This window comes from Gossypium raimondii, chromosome 5 (assembly GCF_025698545.1).
Source record: "Gossypium raimondii isolate GPD5lz chromosome 5, ASM2569854v1, whole genome shotgun sequence".
NCBI classification, from domain to species: domain Eukaryota; kingdom Viridiplantae; phylum Streptophyta; class Magnoliopsida; order Malvales; family Malvaceae; genus Gossypium; species Gossypium raimondii.
In genome coordinates this window covers 3,041,239-3,062,707 of record NC_068569.1, presented here as the reverse complement: position 1 = coordinate 3,062,707, position 21,469 = coordinate 3,041,239, and the positions used below count along the sequence as shown (strand labels likewise).

The 21,469-nt window shown below is 34.5% G+C and overlaps 6 protein-coding genes and 1 non-coding gene across 10 annotated transcripts; 2 read left to right on the top strand and 5 right to left on the bottom strand.

The window, feature by feature from the left end:
- The first annotated feature begins 1,463 nt into the window (after window positions 1-1,463).
- Window positions 1,464-5,570, top strand: LOC105768145 (mechanosensitive ion channel protein 10). Of its 4 annotated transcripts, none has more exons than XM_052631226.1 (7): window positions 1,464-1,587; window positions 2,333-3,692; window positions 3,802-3,922; window positions 4,138-4,431; window positions 4,515-4,717; window positions 4,899-5,188; window positions 5,432-5,570. In XM_052631226.1, the coding sequence occupies exons 2-6, from the start codon at window positions 2,356-2,358 to the stop codon at window positions 5,173-5,175; spliced, it is 2,232 nt and encodes a 743-aa protein (XP_052487186.1). In that variant the 5' UTR covers window positions 1,464-1,587; window positions 2,333-2,355; the 3' UTR covers window positions 5,176-5,188; window positions 5,432-5,570. The 4 variants fall into 4 exon arrangements, with proteins under 4 accessions (XP_052487186.1, XP_012443357.1, XP_012443359.1 ...); XM_012587903.2 differs by lacking the exon at window positions 1,464-1,587 and adding an exon at window positions 1,658-2,032; XM_012587905.2 differs by lacking the exon at window positions 1,464-1,587 and adding an exon at window positions 1,658-2,032 and having other exon boundaries at window positions 5,313-5,570.
- Window positions 5,571-5,823: 253 nt separating this feature from the next.
- Window positions 5,824-8,539, bottom strand: LOC105768147 (40S ribosomal protein S3-3). The gene is made up of 6 exons (XM_012587908.2): window positions 8,371-8,539; window positions 7,860-8,007; window positions 7,576-7,747; window positions 6,604-6,658; window positions 6,381-6,512; window positions 5,824-6,190 (listed from the first exon to the last, which is right to left on the bottom strand). The coding sequence occupies exons 1-6, from the start codon at window positions 8,398-8,400 to the stop codon at window positions 6,005-6,007; spliced, it is 723 nt and encodes a 240-aa protein (XP_012443362.1). The 5' UTR covers window positions 8,401-8,539; the 3' UTR covers window positions 5,824-6,004.
- A 314-nt stretch (window positions 8,540-8,853) lies between these two features.
- TRNAD-GUC (transfer RNA aspartic acid (anticodon GUC)) lies at window positions 8,854-8,925 on the bottom strand. Its single transcript has one exon. It is a non-coding gene; the product is annotated as a tRNA-Asp (tRNA).
- Window positions 8,926-8,961: 36 nt separating this feature from the next.
- LOC105768148 (NAD(P)H-quinone oxidoreductase subunit U, chloroplastic) lies at window positions 8,962-10,336 on the top strand. The gene is made up of 5 exons (XM_012587909.2): window positions 8,962-9,352; window positions 9,504-9,565; window positions 9,656-9,745; window positions 9,832-9,972; window positions 10,104-10,336. Exons 1-5 carry the CDS (start codon window positions 9,082-9,084, stop codon window positions 10,197-10,199), a joined length of 660 nt encoding a protein of 219 aa, XP_012443363.1. The 5' UTR covers window positions 8,962-9,081; the 3' UTR covers window positions 10,200-10,336.
- Window positions 10,337-10,387: 51 nt separating this feature from the next.
- Window positions 10,388-14,043, bottom strand: LOC105768146 (uncharacterized). Its single transcript, XM_012587907.2, has 3 exons — window positions 13,659-14,043; window positions 12,276-12,505; window positions 10,388-10,891 (listed from the first exon to the last, which is right to left on the bottom strand). The coding sequence occupies exons 1-3, from the start codon at window positions 13,999-14,001 to the stop codon at window positions 10,613-10,615; spliced, it is 852 nt and encodes a 283-aa protein (XP_012443361.1). The 5' UTR covers window positions 14,002-14,043; the 3' UTR covers window positions 10,388-10,612.
- Window positions 14,044-14,772: 729 nt separating this feature from the next.
- On the bottom strand, window positions 14,773-15,837 carry LOC105767566 (transcription factor MYB114). The gene is made up of 3 exons (XM_012587134.2): window positions 15,618-15,837; window positions 15,400-15,529; window positions 14,773-15,317 (listed from the first exon to the last, which is right to left on the bottom strand). Exons 1-3 carry the CDS (start codon window positions 15,760-15,762, stop codon window positions 15,020-15,022), a joined length of 573 nt encoding a protein of 190 aa, XP_012442588.1. The 5' UTR covers window positions 15,763-15,837; the 3' UTR covers window positions 14,773-15,019.
- A 2,674-nt stretch (window positions 15,838-18,511) lies between these two features.
- Window positions 18,512-20,024, bottom strand: LOC105765990 (transcription factor MYB114). Its single transcript, XM_012585284.2, has 3 exons — window positions 19,744-20,024; window positions 19,503-19,632; window positions 18,512-19,385 (listed from the first exon to the last, which is right to left on the bottom strand). Exons 1-3 carry the CDS (start codon window positions 19,883-19,885, stop codon window positions 19,058-19,060), a joined length of 600 nt encoding a protein of 199 aa, XP_012440738.1. The 5' UTR covers window positions 19,886-20,024; the 3' UTR covers window positions 18,512-19,057.
- Window positions 20,025-21,469: the final 1,445 nt, after the last annotated feature.

Sequence of the window (21,469 nt, the reverse complement as noted above, 5' to 3'; positions counted from 1 at the left end):
CATGACTACCAAGTGAGTATTTTTATTTAAAATGTGACATCAACAAAATTGACAAAAAATTTTAATGATGTCAACAATTAGACTTGATTTTCAAGTTTGAAAAGTAAAGGGTTAAATTTTGAAAAACAAGTACAAAGGCTAAATTGCAAATCAGTAAAGTGTACATAGACTTATGACATATTTTAACCTTTATACTACAAAACATTTATTTTAATATATTTATAATTGTAATAAATATTTATTATTAAATTATTAACATTGAACATTTTAATAATATATAAATAATATTATTTAAAATTATTATTTTAAAATTTATTAAAACAATAAATTATATTTATTATATTAATAATATATTATATGATTAAATATAAATAATTAAATATGTATGTTTAATAATATTGGAAAATATAATATTTTAATAACTTTAAATATTTTAAAAATAAAAATAAAATTTATTATCAATATAATAATATTAAACTTGATTTAAGTTAATTTTTATATAAAAATAAAATTATCTATAGATAAGTTCTTTTCCGGAAAATGACTTAGGCTCTTCAAAATGGTAGGTCATTTTATAGAAAAAAGGGCTTTACGTTGACTTGTGAGTCATTTTTCATTGACCAAGCTGTTTTCCGTTAAACAAACACAAGAAAATATAAAAAAGTATTTTCCGTAAAACTTTTTACATGTAAACAAACGGACCCTTAGTGTTTGATGCTTATGGGCAAATTTTCGATATTGTTTCTATTTAAATCTATCGTCTCCAAAGAAGATAACCCGCGGAGATCTAACATAAAATGTTAGTCAACTTAGATTTTGTCAAATACAAAAATGATCAAACTCAATTATGATTTTGTATCCAAGAGTCAAAATTTTCATCATTTCGAGAGTTATTTTTGTAGAATGTGAAAATCTGAATAAATTGGATTAGAGAATATATTAAATATGAATAAGTGTATAATATTTAATCTTATATCTTTATAAATTAACAAAATATCATTATTTGATTAGTGCCTAGAAAGTAGAAACTAAAATTTTGAAAATCATCCTAAATTAAATTATTTCCTTAAAAATTAAATAAAAAAAAATCCCAACAAATTTTCATCCAAGGCAATGAAAAACTTGAATAACGTTTATTGGTCCTGTTACGTATGAGGGAAAAAAGGAGAGGGCATATCTAATTAGCACAGGTTAGATGCACATTGTTAAACAAATTTGACTTTTGTAGCTCAAATTGTATAATGGAGGTTAGCTCAATGTACATTTTATATTTCGTCTCATATTCCAATACTATGTCGTTTTTATTTCAATATAATTTTGGTTTAACTTATTTTAATCGTTTTCTTAAAAGTATTAAATAGAAGTTTTGGATTTATTAAATACAAGCGTCACCAAATAAAAGCTACGTCATGGCCTAAAGCTCAAACAAAATTATAGACCGCGAAACCCTATCTCGTACTCACAGATCTTCAAATTCCCAGATTACCCTTCAGATGCTCACCGTTTACTTCCGGCTCCCGCCCTAGTTTTCTGCAGTAATCATCACAAAAAGGAAAAGCAAGGGTCATTCTCGTCCACGAATAAAAAGTAAGCTTTCGTCCCATTAAAAATAAATATATATGCTATCTCCCTGCACCTAACAATGAGTTTAGCCATGCTAAGGACGGTTTAATAGTTTATTTTTTGTTTGACTCCATTGTTGACTCTCTCCAAATATATATATCTCTGTTTCCCACTCTCTGTAGTGTTTTCCATTTTTCCTTCTTAGATTGATTTTCTTTTTCTGTTGTCTTGTTAATGTGAGAGTAATTAACTAGTGCAATTGCTTGTCTTTCACTGCCTCAACCAAATATCTCTCAATCTTCGTCTCTTTCATTTAGTTCTATTTTCCCTTCATTTTCCAGTTCTTTCCTGCTCTTTATTTGGTATCTTTGCACTGCTTTGAGTGGTGCACTCCTGGTTCTTCCTTTGTACGCTTTCTGGGTATTTTTTGGATGCTTACTTTATTCTGGAAACCTTTATCTTTTTTCAGGTAAAAGTGAAAGGATTCGCTGCGACTAATTTATTTATGATTTTTTCTTGCTAAAGTTGAAAATTAATAGTCTATTTTTTTAGCTAAATAAGTTGATTCTTTGTTTCCTATATGGTGCCAATGTGCCATTGATTTAACGGAGATGTTCTTCCAAGCTACTTTAACAGCTGTTAATATTTGATTAATGAAAAGCCTCACTTTTTAAATGTAAAGTTTCCTCTTTTGTTCCTAAATGTGAACCTGGTTCTGTTTCATAGGCGAAAGCTAACTTCTTTGTTTAATATTTTTATCTCTTACCAGGGTTTTGACGGAAAATTGAAGAAATGGCGGAGGGAAACGGTGGTGGAACACAAGTGGTGATTACTGTTGCCGGTGAAGGGCCAAAAGGGTCTTCTCCAAAAGAAGCAGAGGCATTGAACCCTAAGCAAAATTCTCAAGGTGCACCCAACAAAGCTTCGACTGAATCTGGTGCTGTTACTGCAAGTAAGCCACCAAAAGCCCCAGTTGCAGGTAATGAACCTCTTCTTAGACGAAGGTCATTTGTTAAACCCAAGTCAAGATTTGGAGAACAATCTTATACCCCTGAATCTGATGAAATGGAAGAAACTAATTTAGCTAATCAAGAACAAGTTGGTTGTAATTCACCCATCAATAAGGCCTCCCCTAATAACAAGTCGGCTAGAAGTATTAGGACGGACTCTGCTGTGTCGAAAACGTTATCGCCGGCTTCTAAAGGCTCCCCTGGGGAAAATGAAAATGAGGAGATAATTAAGAAAGTTAAACAGCATAAAGAGCAGCATAAGGGAGTGAAAGCTAAGGTTGTGATTGAGTGGGTTGTATTTTTGTTTCTCATAGGGTGCTTAATAGCTAGTTTAACAGTAGGTAAAGAAAAGAATATCCTTTTATGGGGTTTGGAAATTTGGAAATGGTGTGTACTTGTGGTGGTTATATTCTGCGGTATGTTGGTTACTCGTTGGTTTATGCATCTAGTTGTCTTCTTGATCGAGATTAACTTTTTGCTTCGGAAGAAAGTGCTATACTTCGTTCACGGTTTAAAGAAGATTGTTCAGGTCTTCATTTGGCTGAGTATAGTACTTCTTACTTGGGTTCTTCTGTTTCTTGATGTTGAGAGATCGAAGACTGCCTCAAAGATTCTAGATTATGTGACGTGGACTCTAGTGAGCATCCTCATTGGAGCATTTTTGTGGTTGTTGAAGACTTTGATGTTAAAGATACTGGCTTCGAATTTCCATATGAACAAGTTCTTTGACAGAATACAAGAATCAGTCTTCCATCACTACATACTTAGGACCCTTTCGGGACCACCATTTATGGAGATTGATGGGATTCAAAAACCGCCAGCTCATTTGATTGTTAGCAATGCAAAAAAGGGTAAAGAACCAAAAACAAAAAGGTTGATTGACATGGGAAAAGTCCATAGATTGAAGCGAGAAAAAGTTTCAGCTTGGCATATGAAGGTGTTGGTAGATGCCATCACGAATTCAGGGCTTTCAACAGTCTCCGAAACATTAGAGGAAAGTGCGTACGATGAAGGTGGCAAAGAAGCAGAACAGGAAATTACTAACGAGGAGGAGGCACAATATGTTGCTCATCAAATTTTTGCACACGTTGCACAACATGATAGTAATCAAAATCGCAAGTGAGAAAATCCGCCCTGCATGATGCTTCTAGTGATTTTCCTGCCGACTTTTCTAATTATTATTATTTTAATATTTCCTTACCCTAACTATTTGCTCTTTTACAATCAGTTGCATTGACGAGGATGACCTCTTAAGGTTCATGATTAAGGAAGAGGTGGATCTTGTGTTTCCTTTGTTCGAAGGATCGAGCACTGGAAAAATTGATAGAAAAAGTTTCACAAACTGGGTGGTAAAAGCTCTTTATGAAAATCGGATAAATCTTGAGCAACTTTTTGAATCTTTTCATATTTTACAGTGTGTGTGTGTGCTTCCTTGCAAATGGAAAATAGCAAGTTTTTATGGTTTGAACACAATCGGACACTATAGGGTGTTGCTGCAATGAAGGAAAACCATCCTTAAAGATGAGGATTTTTTTATTAACATGCCCGTTGTTATTTTGTACAGGTAAAGGTTTACACGGATCGGAAAACACTAGTACATGCTTTGAGTGACACCAAAACAGCCGTAAAGCAGTTGAATACACTCGTGACAGTGGTCCTAATTATTGTTACTGTCATCATATGGCTTCTTTTGCTGGAAATTGCAACCACGAAACTGCTTTTGCTCCTTTCATCGCAGCTTGTAGTAGCTGCTTTTATGTTCGGAAACACCTGCAAGACTATCTTTGAAGCTATAGTATTCGTGTTTGTGACGCATCCTTTTGATGTCGGCGATCGTTGTGTGGTTGATGGTGTTCAGGTAACTATTGAAAATGACATTCTTACATGCATGTATGGGAAAGTTACTAATTATGCTTATCACTTGGTAATGGTAACTGACAGTTGCTGGTCGAGGAGATGAATATTTTAACGACTGTCTTTCTGAAACTTGATAATGAAAAGGTGTACTACCCGAATTCAGTTTTGGCTACAAAGCCCATCAGCAACTATTATAGAAGCCCGGATATGGGTGATACAATAGAGTTCTCGATTGATTTTTTGACCCCAGCAAAGACAATAGGCAGGCTGAAAGAAGAGATAAAGAAGTAAGTTGACTTTAGTTCAAGCATGTAAGGTGTCTCCATGTTATATAATATTTTTTATCATGTTTTGATCTCGATAGTTGAGTATGATTTTTATTATGTTTATCAGAACTTACTGTTCTTTGTTCCAAGTTCGTTTTGGTCTGTACAATTTATGATGTTTCTGCTGCCATGTCTTAATCAGGCATTTGGAAGCTAATACCCTGTGGCGTCCTAATCACCTTGTGGTGGTGAAGGAAATCGAGAATGTGAATAAGTTAAAGATGGCTCTCTTTTGTAATCACACGATGAACTTCCAGGACTTTAGAGAGAAGAACAGGCGTAGAACCGAACTGGTTCTTGAGCTGAAGAGAATTTTTGAGGAGCTGGGTATACGATACAATCTTCTTCCTCAGCATGTGAATCTCAACCAGGTCAATCAAGACAGGCCGGATGCAACCTATGCGACCACTTGGTCATGATCGCATATTATAGGTATGCATCCTCATCCTTTTGGCATATAATAAAGAAGAGGCCACTTATTATGATATTTGATCCACTCTTTTACCTGTTTGCATTTGATACATAAATAATTCTAGATCATTGTAATTTATTGTAGTTTACGTCGAAATGGAACTTTTGTTAGAGGTCGAGGAAGGCATTGCATTGATGAAATGGAACTTTCTTCGAAATTTACTTCTAAATTCTAATGGCATCTTTGTTTCAACTTTCAACCAGGGATGAAATGGGCTGACAGTGTTGCCCGGAGCTTAGGACAGGAGTGGTAAGTAATGAAGCCCGTTCAGCTGTTGTAATCTAACTTGAACCAAGTGTATTTTCAGATTTAAGATTACTATTATCGAAGTCTTTTAAGACCTATGATGGTATGCCGGTTTCAAGAATAATTTTCCTCATGTTCTAACAGTCTTGAGCTCTATTATTAAATGTCAAACTATATATTTCTATCACATAACCAACAAACAAGTTACAAAAGGGAATATTTACATCTTTCTATCAAATTCCCAATATATATCGCCATGGTTAATAATTGTAGTGTGAAGGTATTGACCTCAAATATCTTGGTTGATTGAAACCATCTGCTTCCGATTTAATCAGCGTGGACGATAAGCTAAGCAAACAGATAAGCTTAATAATATTCCTTTAAAACATACCAAGTACACTAAACACGACCAAAATCCACCTCATTCACAAAATAGTAATCCGTACAGGCAGAAATCTAGCGATCTCCTTTAACTAAATAGTTGAAAACTTGAGTGAAACACTACATTCAAGACTCATTTGGGGTGGGCTCTAAACCACAACCGGAACCTCGATATTGGCATGGGGAGCAAGCGGTTCAAAGTCTTTCTTTTCTGTATACTCTTCCTCTTCCTTGGGAGGGTGGATGGTGACGAGATCAGGCAATGGGGTCATTGGACCCTGCTTGCCCTTTGGATCCCAATCCAGCATGATTTTAACTTTGATACCCAGCACACCCTGAATACATTTCAAACACAAGAATAAGACTCGATCCAACAAAAGATTGTGTGAGCCAGAATGAAAATATTGCAAATAATACACAAACCAAAAAAGGATCACTCTTCGAGTTAGAAGTCTTTACACTAAACTGAGCCGTTAGCTGATAGCAGCAAGATACCAAGCAACTAATATAAGCATTTCAACTGACCTGCCTAAGAAGAACATGTCTGACAGCAGAATCAATATATTCCTTGACGGGATGACCAGAGGATATCATGTACCCATCCTTGAACTTCATCGACTTTGCACGCTGAGCTCGGAGCTTTCCACTCACTATGACCTGAGTTCATATCCCAGAAATATAACTATGATGTCTAAATTTCTGGGTGCAGCCAGTTAGAATCAAGGAGGACAAAAGCTACTGGATTTACCTCGCATCCCTTGGCTCCACTCTCCATGACAAATCTGAGAACACCATAGCAAGCCCTATCCACGGTCCAGAAAGAACAAAAAACCCTACTTAGACTTTTGTTTGTTTTTCAAATGCAGGCATTCATTTCATTTAGAAAAACAAAGACTTAAAATACTAGCATGAGAACATCCTTAAGAGTTAGGTAAACAAAAATACTAAAATTAACTTCTCTACATCTAGATGAGGAAAAATAAAGAAAAAAAAACCCTACTTAGACTTTTGTTTGTTTTTCAAGGGGTATAAATGAATGCAGGCATTCATTTCATTTAGAAAAACAAAGACTTAAAATGCTAGCATGAGAACATCCTTAAGAGTTAAGTAAACAAAAATATTAAAATTAACTTCTCTACATCTAGATGAGGAAAAATAAAGAAAAGACAATTAGCTTACAGGAGTAAACTAAATCTTTCAAGACCAGCATACACTGTTCAAGCAAATAGAAATGTAAAACATGTTGGAGGATATTCCAAACTCCAAGCACCTTAAATTGAGCACAAGAAGCCTGACAAACTCCATTGAAATATTTTATTTGGGCATCTGATCACACCCCCCCAGGCTTTCATGCAACAGATGAGGGGCTAAATAATAGTAATGCATCAATGCCCGTGCAAAGAGGATTGTTGCTACATACACAAAAATATAAGAAATATATTCGATGAAATCTACCATCTAAATTTGTTTTCCAAGAATATGAATGTTTCTTTTCCTTGACCTAAGAAATCTAGATGGAATAAAAAATATAGTCATCCTCAGACACGAGAGAGTATTGTTTGTAAGTTACCAACTCGCTGTAAAGATGACATTAGACTAATAGGACACCTGCATCAACATAAGCTGGAAAACATATTTTCATGCCCAAGCCCCAAAGCAAACCCAAATCTTATAAAACTTTACGTAAAACCATAACACAACATAAGTTTCTTTAATTTACCTCCGAACAGCAAGGCCTCCAAGGAGCTTGTATCGCAGGGACTCGGCCTGTGCAATGGCGCAAAGACCCCTGTTGTTAACTTTCTCAGCATAGAGCTCCACACTGTTCTCCGGAAACTTGAATCGTTTCTGAACAACAGAAGTCAACTCTCTAATCCTTCTACCCTTCTCACCTGACATAAAATCATCAAACCTCAAGTGAGAATTAAAAGATTAAAATCAACAATACAATCACAGCAGAAAAGGGGTGATAGACACCTAGAAAAAATTGGGTGAATTAATTACCAAGAACATTTTGAGTACGAGTAGCTCTGATGATGATCTCAGTACGCATAGGAGTAACTCTGACTTCAACTCCGGAGTATCCATCCTCAGCAAGCTCCCTTGTCAAAACCTCATTTAGCTCCGCGTAGAACACTCCATCCGCAACAAACTGTACGCCCAATCAAATCGTAAACAAAAAGCTTTAAGCATCACATGATGACTATTCAGCTCAACGGATGTGAAGTGGCAATTTTTCTTCTTTTCTTTCAAAAAAATACTCCTTTGGTTACCTTATTATATAACCAAGTATAAACTCGATTTCGGTTTCTAACCTATATGATACCTTCCAAATAAATGAAGAAGAAACAACATATACATAGTAAGAATCGTTCGAGTAATTACAAATGCTTTATTGCATAACTAGGGAGAAATGAATTGAACTAATAGATTTTATCACTTGACAACGAACCTAAAGTTGCAAATCTGAATAAATTCTGGGAAATGAAGGAAAGAAAGCGAAGGGAGGAAGAACCTTGCGCTTCTTGCTAATCTGAGCAGCCATGATTTTAAGGAGAATCCAATCGTGAGAAACGGTGAGTTGAGATTGCAAATCGCTTCGCCGCTTTGCTAGTGACTAGCTAACAGTATAACTAGGGTTCTTTTTATGGGGCGAAAATATATGGATAGGTGGCCGGCTAGGGTTAGGTACCCAAAATTACCTTTCAACCCAAAATCCAAATACAAGAAAAGATGGTTTTCTATTTTTTGTTTTATTTTCATTTTTAGAAAATTATTTTTTTTGGAAATTTAAAAAATACATTTGATAAATAAAAAAGAAAATTTATTTTCAATTTTCAAAATACAAAAACACGTTGATTTTTTAACTATAATAAAGTATGATAAATAAAATATATATATTTAAAACATAAGAAAAAAAAAGTATTTATTTCAGTCGGTGATGGAGGGATCCGATTCTCAGCTTGGGCCAGGGTCGTCTGAAAATTAAAAACGTTAACGCCGTTGCCGGGGATCGAACCCGGGTCGCCCGCGTGACAGGCGGGAATACTCACCACTATACTACAACGACCCGATTGATAGCATTCGACAGAAAAATTCATATAAGTTTATATTCTTCTTGAAGATAATGTTCCTTTGGTTCAAAGCTCACGTCTTATCTACTCTTGTTTTGAACAGAAAAACTATTGGAAAGTAGTATACCAGAAAACTGAGTATCAAACAAGTCATGGCTCTATCAACCACAGCTGCAACAACACTATACATTTCTGGCAACAACATACATGCCTCAACCCCCAAAAACGCTTCCTTATTCTCAAATTCTACCATCAGCTTTTCAGCAAAGCAGAGAAGAAGACTAAGCATCAGGAGCTCTGGTGATGTATCATCCGAGACACCAACGACTGAAACAGAATCTGAAAAGTCCATTGATGAAGCTCCTAAAGGACCTCCTTCTTTGATCTCTGCTCTTAATGTTGAACGAGCTCTTCGTGGCATCGGTAAAAGCAATGATCAACCCTTTTCACTTTTATTTATTTATAGGACTAGCATTTTAATCCAACAACTTCAAATTCTTACGAGATGTGCCTTCACCGTTATTGCTGGGAAAAAGAATGCACTCAATTGATGAGGTTTTAGTTTAGCATGCAGCAATCACAGACGCAGATCACTATGGTAGACTCGGCCTTCAAAGAGGGTGTTCTTATGAACAGGTCCTTGCCAAATCAACAATAGCATTTACTCCATTCTGATAAACTCTCTTCTTCTTTTTTAAACTTTGGTTCGGTCCCTTTGTGTTTCAGGTCACTGTGGCCTACAGAAACAAGGTTGATGAACTCCTGAATCAGGGACTAGATGAAGAAGAACTCAGCAAGAAAATGGATCTCTTAAAAGTTAGTCTTTTCAAACTGTTCTCTCGTATAATAAACAACAAAGTAACTATATATGATAAGCTGAAAAAACTTGGTTTCGATCTCAGGAGTCGTACTCGATTTTGTCATCGGTGGAAGAAAGAAGGCTGTATGACTGGAGCTTGGCTAGAACTGAACAACCAGATAGATATGCTTGGCCTTTTGAGGTGGATATCACCCAAACTCCTACGGAGGAGCCTCCACCAGGCGTACGTAATCAACCCATAATTATTTTCTTTTATACGTATTTGTTTTCAGCCAATTATATGTTACTAGTACTAGTTTTTAAACCATACATTTTAGCTAGCTCTGAGAGTTTATTGATCTGTTGGCGTGACAGGAGCCGGAGGACGTCGGACCAACAAGAGCGGTGGGATACTTCATGCTGGGATGGCTAATACTGTCTTTCGTCTTGTCTATTGCCTTTGCTCGATAGGGCATGTTTTCTTTTAATCTATATGTATAATACTTGTTTTTTTTTTTCTTTGCTTATACGAACTTGGCTGAAGAGAACCGCCACTATTATCATTCTTTAGCATCAAGAAAATATAATTAAATCAACTTCCAATCCAACCCAGTCATGTCATCAATGATACAGAAACTGCAAAAGGGCAAACCATAAAATAGAAAATCCAGTGTCTTGCTGATAGTGAAGGTAGCAAACAAACTTCAAAAATCTTATTACAAGGTGAAAAGCAAGGAAGGATTAGATCACTTCCATCCTTTATTTACAATCTTACAAGAAGGCATAGCTTCCGCTATATAGTTTAAGGAGTTTTACCAATACAAAACCTATATTCTGGTAGCTTCTTATCAAGGAATACAAACATTTAGTATTCCAATTGTGCTTCAAAGCGAAGAAAATATGGGAACACCGGGTAAGGTAGACCCGGCATCAACGATGAATATGTTACCTGTTACGTATTCCGAAGAATCATGGATTAAGTATCTAACTAGCGAGGTTAATGCGGGATCTGCCGTACCAAATGTTCTTAAAGGGTTGATTTTTGTAGCCACTTCTTGTAGCCAAGCCTTCTTCAGAAGGCCTTCTGTGATCTCAGATTTGAAAAGCCCAGGTGATATTGAGTTCACTCGGATTTTATGCATCCCCAGTTCCATGGCCATGGTCTGCATAATGATCATTGTCATTCTTTAATTATAATAACTTCCATCGTTCTATAAGTATTTTTCAAAGAAATATTTAATAAACTAACAATTCAAAGAAAAAAATATAAAATTTAATTAAAATATGAAAAAAATAATTTTGGAAACAACTACCCGATTGAAAAAGTGATGGGAGAATAAACTTGAAATCAGTCACCAATTTTTCATTTTTCCTGAAATATTTAATAAAATAAAGAAATACATGATTCACTTCATAAATGCTTGTTGGAGGATCTAATGATCACCAAATTCTACAATTTTAAGATACAACCTCTCATTACTTACAATAGGATGCAACCTTTCTATTTTTATCCATTCAGAGAAAACTGTAAAAAACTTGGTGACTACCCTTAATGGTTTCCATATAAAAGTAAGTACCTTGAAAGAGATTTGAATCCATATTCTAATTGGTTGTTTCGGTTTGCACTAGATAGGTTTCTAGTTTTGTGTTTTTGCCACATTAAGAATGTCATTTACTTAATGAAAAGTCATATATTTCATCATAGGACCAAACACATTGATTTCACATATCACGTCATTCAAAAAAAATGTTTTGCTTTTGTGATTAGTAAGGCTTCTATTGAGGAGAATATTATGAAAATGTTGGTCTAAGCTACCCCTACGTAGGAGTACAAGCATTCCTTGGACTTAGTCCTTTAATAAGGAAGTACCAAAAGTGTCAATATAGGGGAGGCGGTGATTGGCTATAATACTTGCTTTGAGCAATTTTAAGCCAATTTGGACATTTACTGAAGTAGATGGCTGAAAATTCAACATGACAACTTCTACCCATGTCATCTTTTTTTTTTTTTTTTTTAAATGTTGTCCTACTTGCACCCTATTATCCTCATTCCCTTGCCTAAAGCCCCTTAATGCAACTTGGGAATAGGAGGAAAAAGAAGTGATGCAATATGAGGCTTTATGGTGTGGTGTGATAAGTTTTAAGAGAAACCTAAAAGTAATCTTCATCTTTTCTTGAGTATATTGAAAATTTCTACTCTGACCCGTGGATATAAACATTAAGCAAAACCATCTAAATTCATGTGTTTTTGTAAGATTTTATTTTAGGAAATTATTTTTAGATGTATGCTTTAGTTTAGTGTTCATTATATGTATTTGCTTTATATTTGACTTCCTTGGATTACACAGGCATTTTTTTTTTGAATTAGTGTTATGTACATCATAGAATTGCTTTCTTTCTACCACTTGATAATCATCTTACACTATATCAAACTTGATGCTCACAAATGCTTAGATTTTCTAGAGACAATATTGCATAAAAAGTTGAAAAAGTTAAAAACTCGTATAATTTTAAAACATCTACAAAAGTTTTTAGTAAAATAATTACCTTTGTCATGGTGTTTAGGCCTGCTTTTGAGGAAGCATAAGCCAAACCTCCAGGTAGTTGCCCACGATTAAGACCAGCAATGGAAGATATATTGATTACAGATCCTCCTTGTTTTGCATCACGCATGAGCATACAAACATATTTTGACACCAACCAAGACCCTGTTAGATTGGTTCTGATGTTTTGATTCCATTCCTCCTCAGTCAATTCCAAAGGATCCTTCACATTACCTACCAACGCATAATAGCTGCAAATGATAAACAAATTTCCGACATAATGACCACAAACTGAACAAAAGGATCGTGACAAACTTGATAATGTTTCACAAAGATCAGGTAAAAAAAACGAAGCTGGAACTGGTTTCTTTCCATTTTAAATTATTAATGAATAAGATTTTGTACGTAATACCTAAATGGCCCCAACCCTACAAGACAAGTTCCACTTAAACAAGCATTCTTGCTTTCTTTGTCAAGGATTTGTTTTCAAAAAAGATAAGATGGCCCAACCGAAGAACTAACATTGCCTTATTATGGCCACTTAGTGACATATATACCAATTATCTGTGTAACAGTATCAGTGGAATTATGTAAATAATCCTAAGCAGATTTACAGGGATCTAGAATGATTTATAGGGATCATATAGTCGACATCCAGAAGTGCTAAATGCCACCACAGTAAGAAGCATGGTGTCAGTTAAGCTATCCGCCTGAGTTCAGTAACCGGATCACCGACAAGTGGACGTGCCAACCAAAGATTCTGGAATTTCCTTCATGTGTTGGCACATGGGAGAGTATGGCTTTGGATCACTTCTACAACATCAACTCATGGTTCCCGTCATAACCTAGTGTACAAGTGATTGAAGTGTTGGTGAAAACCTCAGATTGACTAATTTGCTCACTGTTGGAGCATCGTTGGTTGAGAATATTTGGTGAATTGATATGCTACTTTGTGGGAGGTTTTGTGCAGTATTGGTGTTGATTGGCAGTGATTTATTGCTTTGTCGATTACAAATTACAATGTTGGTGATTGGCACTTGGCGTTAGCTATGGAACGATTCATTGGACAATTCATAGAAAAGTGCTTCGATTGAGGAAGCCTTTCCCTTCTTGTGGTTCGTACCATGTGAATATACTATGATTAATATATGAAACTTGTCGAACGGAGCTCCTAACCCTAGAACATCGGAGACTTTCAAAAAACGCCTCTATCTATTCTAAAATTTGTCAAAGAACACCTTTATCTATTCCATTGAAAATTAACATCGGAGACTTTCAAAAAAATAAAAATCGGAGGTAATTTAGACCCTACTAATTTTCCAGCAAATATGATCGGGCAAAACTAATTAAGGGACACGAAAATTTTAAATAACAAAAAATGGAGTACCTCTAACGCCAGCGTTATTTATTAAAGCATCGATCCTCCCAAAGGCATCCCAGGCCGCTTTCACAGAGCTCTGTATGGTGGATCCGTCAGCACATACGTCGAGCTCGACAGCGAAAGCTCGAGGGCCACTAGGCTGGGGTCCGGAAAAAGGAAAGGTGAGGTGATTGATTTCATCACAGAGGGATTTAAGGCGATCGACGCGGCGCGCGGCAGCCACGATACGACAGCCGCCTTTACTCAAGTCAAGACAAAAGTCACGACCTAAACCAGAAGATGCCCCCGTCACCATCACCACTTTGCCACTGAGGTCGGTCCATGGCTCTAGTTGCTGCTGCTCCGCCATCGCCAAATCAGAGGGACGGTGTAAAAAGAAGGATACCAAATTTAATAATCACAGTTTACGAGGGAGTCAACTCTTATGGTTTTAAATAAAAATGGGTAAACCAACGTAATAGTCACTCAACTATGAATGTTTTCTTTTTTGTCACTTAACTATTATTCAATTTCTTTTTTGACCATTCAACTATTTAACTTTATCTTTTCTGTTCTTCCAACTATCTTGAGTTTTTAATATTTGCATTTTACATTAGCTAGCTGATAACCAATTAAAAATATATTTAAATTGATACAAAGTACAGATAGATAAAAAAAATCAAAATTTAATCATAAAAACTCACAGTAATTGTGTATGGTGAGACTAGAGAACAAAACGAATGGACCACCACTTTATATCTAATTTAATACTGTTAAGCATAGGTACAACATTGATAGGTAGGTATCAAAATAGACATTTTTAAAGCAAAAGTACCATATTAAAAGATTTGATAAACTGTAGGGATCAAATGATGAAATTATCCCATCTCTTGTTAATCGTTTCACTTGTCAGCTAACCAACCAGTACCGTTTGGGCTTGGGTCCATTTTGAATCAAAGTGGGTACAATCTCGAAGGGGAAAAGAAAGAGTTGCAAATGTCATCGCTAATTTCGGATTAATTAAAGTGCTTGTAATGATCCATTCAAGTAAACTTACGTGAGTTTTGCGGCGGTTAATATAAATATTGTGACCATCTCCATCCAAACCCAACCTTATTTTAAATTTATTAAACCTCCACGAAAGTCTTCTTTCTTTTTTTATATTTATGAAATAATCAAACATACAGCTTTACTTTTCCAACTTTACAATGTCTTTTAATGGCCGACTCTCTCACTCAGTAGACAGTTCCGAGGTCCAAGTCTGCCATTAACATCGCGACATTTTTCATAATTTGTTAATCCAAGAAAAGGAATCCCTTAGTCAACAACATTACTACCAGAAATGAAACTGAAGGATTGAAATAGATGGACAAAGTCTAAATAAAATATCAAGCTAAGTTAAGCCATAACTCATCCGTTTCAAAGAAATGACTCGTCCACTCCAAGTTCAGAGGCTCCTCGCTATAAGAATCGAACAAGCTATCATCACCATTAATGAAACAAGCTGTGGAGTTTTCATCTCTCTTGGATTCACTTACCTTACAATTCTCAAGCACCGGTTCTTGCATTCTTGAACCTATGGTTTGTTTCTCATTTTGCTTCGTTTTCTTGCTCAAATGAGAATTCCAATAGTTCTTGATTTCATTATCGGTTCGACCTGGTAGTCTTCCAGCAATCAAAGACCATCTGAATGACAATTAACGTCATATATATTCATTTCAATCATTAATTGATCAATAAACTCAGACACTTAATTATCACAACTTACCTGTTTCCGAGCAGTTTATGTAGCCGTAATATCAAGTCTTCCTCTTGGTCCGAAATGTTGCCTCTCTTTATATTGGGCCTAAGATAATTCAACCATCTCAATCTGCAACTCTTTCCACTTCTGTTAAGACCTGGAACAAAGAGGAAACCATCAAGTACAGTTTCATAATAAAACCATCATTGTAAGAATTACACTTCAACATTTATTCTCAAATGAACCTGCTTTTGCTGCAACTGCTTGCCACCTCTTTGGACCATAAATTTCAACTACTTGAGCAAGCTTTTGGTCTTCTTCATCTGTCCAAGCTCCTCTGTTCACTTCTTTCTTACTGCATTTCGTGCTTATAGGAGGAGCCACTGGCATCTTCTTTCACCTTCTTCCTATATTTTCCACAAAACCAGAATTCTATTAATTAGCAGAGACAGAAAAGGAGATGGGTCTGCAACGGGATTGCGATGGAAACGTTTCTTTATGCAAGGTGGTACATATATATAATATAATACATAAGTACCTACCATTCTAGGTAGAATATATAAACCCAAGGGATTCGCAGCCAACTAACATAACCCATTTATTGGTCAAAGACGGGATTTAGAGACTGAAAGTTATTCCAAATTAGATGATCGTGGCATAAAGACGTAAACAGTATCTCCACCTTCTATATATATTAATTGCATGTGATGTTGTAGTGGGGAAGAGGAGTGAATATGTATTACTGCAGTTAGTTCTCCAATCAAATTCGGGAGGTAAGAACAAGTTGCTGAGAGTCAAATTAAACGACAGTCAAAAACTTCATTTACGATCCGTGAACTCCTTGTCTGTGGCTTTGTGCCATGCAGGGGAATATACTCTCACTTTAAGCACATGATCCATCTTTTCTTTTTGGGGGAATATCATTTGGTTTTGATTTCCATCACTTATTTTAGTGTTTTTAAGAGGGTTAAAACCAAGTAACGTGTACCAATAAAGTTATTACACGTGTCACAAGACCCTAGGTATTTAAGTAGCTTATTATGCGTATATCTCTAATCTCACCGATCTAATTATTATGAAAAAAGATTGTATGAAACAGTAATTTTTTTAAATAATTTAATATTACATCAATTACTAATGTAATATTAAACTACTGAAAACGAACATCCATACAATTCTTTCTCAATTACTATGAGTGATTTCATCGGATTATATTTTAATTTTTCTTCATGCTATAGTTTATAATAATGAAAGCGTTTCAATGGAATAACTATTTTTATGATTATTCATAGTATATTCAGTTTAAAAATATGAATTCCTTTTGTTGGAAAATACTGCTTCATAAAATTCAATAGCAAATACAAAAGGAGAACAAACCCTTAGAGTAACAAGCAGACCCAAGGCTCTGAAAACATCAACAATCCAAAAGACATGCACCAAAAATAGAAGAAACCAAAGCAATAAAAACAACCACCTCGGGGACAAATGGTATCAAAACCCTAAAGGCCAAAAAGAGCTTGATAATTGAGAATTCTTGGCAGAAAGAAGAGCCAAAGCCTTATAGCAAGTGTCAGTAACCAGTGCTCCGTCTGGTGTGTTGATAGTGGCAATACTTACATCTAAGGTGTTAAGGATTAATTCTTAGTATCAACTTCACAATTATATACTCAAAATCTTACAACCAAGTCCATCCCTCATCCTGTAACTTATACACATTCTTACTTCATTTTAGGAGGGCCCCTTCTGTTCCTCTGTAATTTCCTTGATTATCACGTTCAGATTGGAAGGGAAGTCGTACTCCAGAAGCTAATCTTCCAACTTTTTTCATAACAATAGTTGCTTCAAAAGTTGATACCTACCGTCTCTTTCCATAACTTCTTTCTCGGCACAGACCTTAAACTGAAAACTCATTTTATTTGCATGAAGCTTCTAAATTGATATACACAACTGATCTGTCGGAATAAGAAATTAAGAAGATTAACAAATTCCTCAATCATATCAGCTATGCTTCTGGGAAATTTCACACTCCACGCCTAAATTCCTAGATGTTTTCTTCAATGTGGGACTTAGCTTCCTTGTTTGTAATACCATCCGGATGAACTATTGGGCTTTCATATGGGCAAACCTTTTTAATCAAGAAAACAAATAATAGAATTGAAGCGTGGTTGACTATTTTAAGGATACAACAATTCTTCGAATAACAAAAACATAATGATAAAAACAGCAATATTAAGTTTTATATAATGTTTTTTCACAACATTATAAATTTCCAGAAAAATTATATTTATTCATTAATTACGATTCTTTTTGAAATTTATATTTATTCGAATAAGTTTATTTAATAAAATTATTATTTTAAATAAAATAATATTTGTATATATAAAATTCATCTTTTGACCTAACAATATCCCAATACATAAGCCCACTGGATAGGCTAGCTACCCAATTCAGTTGTCAGAAAATTCTTTAAACTTTATATATGTTTTCAGAAAAATATATATGTTAGCAATGCAGGATCATTAAACAAAAATATTTATAAAAGCTTGATATTAAATATAGTAATGTTTATTATTTTATAAAAGAAAAAGTTTTTGAAAATTGCCTATATGACCCATTGATAGGAAGTAACAACTCAATTAATTCTTTAAATGCAATATAGACAATAACTAGAGGGTAAACGAATCACCAACTCCAAATCTATAAAATTAAATCTTATTTAATATTTTTCAAAATAAAATTTATTTACTGGTCATTTAATTTTCTCATGTATATTTTCTCTCCTGCTGGATGCCTTTTCATCTGATTTGACAGGAAAAAGCGTCTAGCAAAGTGCATTATCTATTTTCTCTTAAAAATAACCTATTTCACATAACATTTAAAAATTAATCTAAAACCCTAATCATTTCCTAAAAACAGCATATATATCAAATTTACCCTTTAATTTCATATATATTTATAAAACTATTGTTTGATACATTGTAAAAGAATGGAAATATTTCATAAATAGAGTTAAAATAATAGAATATGCATTTTAAAATATATATTTGACATGAAAACAAGTAAAATATTCGTTGTAAAATATTTTACATACAGTCTTGATATATGTTAACTATAACAAAAAAAAAAGATGTGTGAATAATTTTTTAAATTTGAAAATCATTTTTACTGAACTGATTAAATAATTATACAAATATAAATAATAATTACAAAAAGAAGAAGCAGATTCTGAAATTCCATTAGGAGTTGAGAAGTAGATAAAACTCCGTTAGTGAATGTCTGCAATGGTCTGTTAACCTAATACCGATAGGCTTTGGGTTTGGGTACAATCTCCAAGGAAAAATGAAACAAAAAGAGTTGCAAGTATCATTGCTAATATTGGATTAATCAAAGTGCTGGCAATGATCTTATTAAACTTATTTTCCTTCCACAAAAGTCTTCTTCCTTTTATCTTTTAATGGCAGACTCTGACTCAGCAGTAGACGATTCCAAGGTCGAAGTTTGGCAGCAACATGATCACATTCACACTTTTCATTTCTCTACCTTTGAAAATAGAATTCAATAATAATCTGAATTATACTTGAATAAGGGAAACATAACATTTTAATATTTGTTAATCCAAGGAAAAACCTTTGTCAACAGAACTGAAACTCAAGGATTTTACTTGGATTACCAACAAATGTAGATATCAAGCTAAGTTAAGCCATATCTCGTCTGTTTCGAAGAAATGACTCATCCACTCCAACTCCAGAGGCTCCTTGTTATACAAATCGAACAAGCTACTATCACCATTGAAGCAAGATGTGGAGTACTCATCATCTCTCTTGGACGAACCTTCTTCACTCGCCTTGTGTAGAGGCTCCTCCCTTTCGCTTACCTTAGAATTCTCAAGCACCGGTTCTTGCATTCTGGTTTGCTTCTCATTTTGCTTTATTTTCTTGCTCAAATGAGAATTCCAGTAGTTTTTTATTTCGTTATCGGTTCGACCTGGTAATCTTCCGGCAATCAATGACCACCTAAATCATAATTAACGTCATATTAATTTCAGTCATTCACCAATAAACCCAGACACTTAATTATCATAACCACGACATATATATATATATATATATATATAATATAAACTAACATACCTGTTTCCGAGCAGTTTATGTAGCCTTAGTATCAGGTCTTCTTCTTGGTCTGAAATGTTGCCTCTCTTTATATTGGGCCTAAGGTAATTCATCCATCTCAACCTGCAACTCTTTCCACATCTGTTGATACCTGAAACAAAAAGGAAAGCATCAAGTACAGTTTCAGAATAAAACTAGCTTAATATGATCTGCTTCATCGATCATTGTAAGAATTGAGTTGAACATGTATTCTCAAATGAACCTGCTTTTGCTGCAACAGCTTTCCACCTCTTTGGGCCATGAATTTCAACAACTTGAGCAAGCTTTTGGTCTTCTTCAGCTGTCCAAGCTCCTCTGTTCACTTCTTTCTTACTGCATTTAGTGCTTGTAGGAGCCATCGGCATCTTCTTCCACTTTCTTCCTATATTTCCCTGAGATGGGTGGTATAGGGATTTGCAAAGCTATACTGGCAAGGATTATTTATGGAAGTTGATATATATATATATATGATTGTAGAATAAAGGGAATCTATTATATTTTATGTTCATACAAAAGATTACCAGTGCTACAATCCAGCGGCTGTTAAAGGCATACAATATTATATATAATAAAATATAGATATATATTAATTGCATGTGATGTTTTTAGTGGAGAGGAAGAAGAATACATGTAGTCTCTCAAGCTTTGTAATTTGTATATATAATTTATATATAATTAGCATCTGACGTTTAGTGGAGAAGAAGAATTGAAGTGCAACTGGGGGAATGAGCTCCTCTAGATTTGAGGACAACAAAGAGTCAAGTTAAATGTCAGTCAAACCCATCATTTACGTGACATGACCTCATTGTCTGTGTCGCGTCCGGGAATATATAACACTAGCTTGTGTGAACTGTGAAGTAAAAAATTGTTTTTGAGTCTTTTTATTAAATTGTAATTAAAGTAAAGTCACTGAATCAAATGGGATAAATTTGTTCTTACTATAAGCACATGATCCATTCCTTTTATATATATATATATCTTAAAAGGTCCTGAGATTCAGTTTCCGGTCATAGGAGCATGTTATATACGGTTGTAAGATAGAGTACAAAAGGATGTTGGTGGGATAAATCACCTAATCCCTGGAAAATGTAATGGGTTTAGGTGAAAATTAAACAGCGCTTACGACATATGAGAGTGATGGATTTAGCATATAATTCAGGAATGGTATCTTAGTGGATGTATATATATGGCTTGGAAGGGTCTGTCCTCTTGTGCGTATCTTCAGCTTCAGATACAAACGCCTGTTAAACTAAACCCCACTAGGCTACCTAAAATAGATATAATATACATTCAAGTATTCTAATATTATTTTTATATATCGAAGGTGAAACTTAGACGAGGTGATATAATATACATTCAAGCAGGGACGGCGCGAAGGGCAGGCAGGGGTAATTTTTTATTTTAGTCCCTTGAAGTTTTTAAAATTATAAATTAATTTAGTGGTAGAAATATATTTTGGCCTCTCCAAAGATGAAAATTTTTTAGTTTGATCCCTTTCAAATTCTAAATTAACAAACAGATACAAACATAAAGTTATACTTTAACTCCGAAGGTAAACTAAGCTTCATCATGTGGTCAAGTGAATCCACCAGTCAAGATGGTTCTTTATGGCTAAATTTTCCTATTAGTCCTTGTATTAGATGGGGGATTAGTCCATATGCTTCAAAATGATAAAAATAGTTTCGATATTTTTTGAATCAGTCAATTTTAGTTCGTGTATTCTTCAAATTTTTAAATTTCAATCTTAAACCAAATAGTAACAATTAAATTCAATTTATTAAATTTGGTTATTGATTTTGTGCTATGCATAAAATTGTGGACTTAGTTCATGTTTTTCAATTGGATCATTTTTAGTCCCTACTTTTCGAATTTTAAATTGCAATCTTGGCACAAACGATAACAATTAAATCTATTAACGGACTTTTTTTATGAGTAAAATGTGAAAGTAA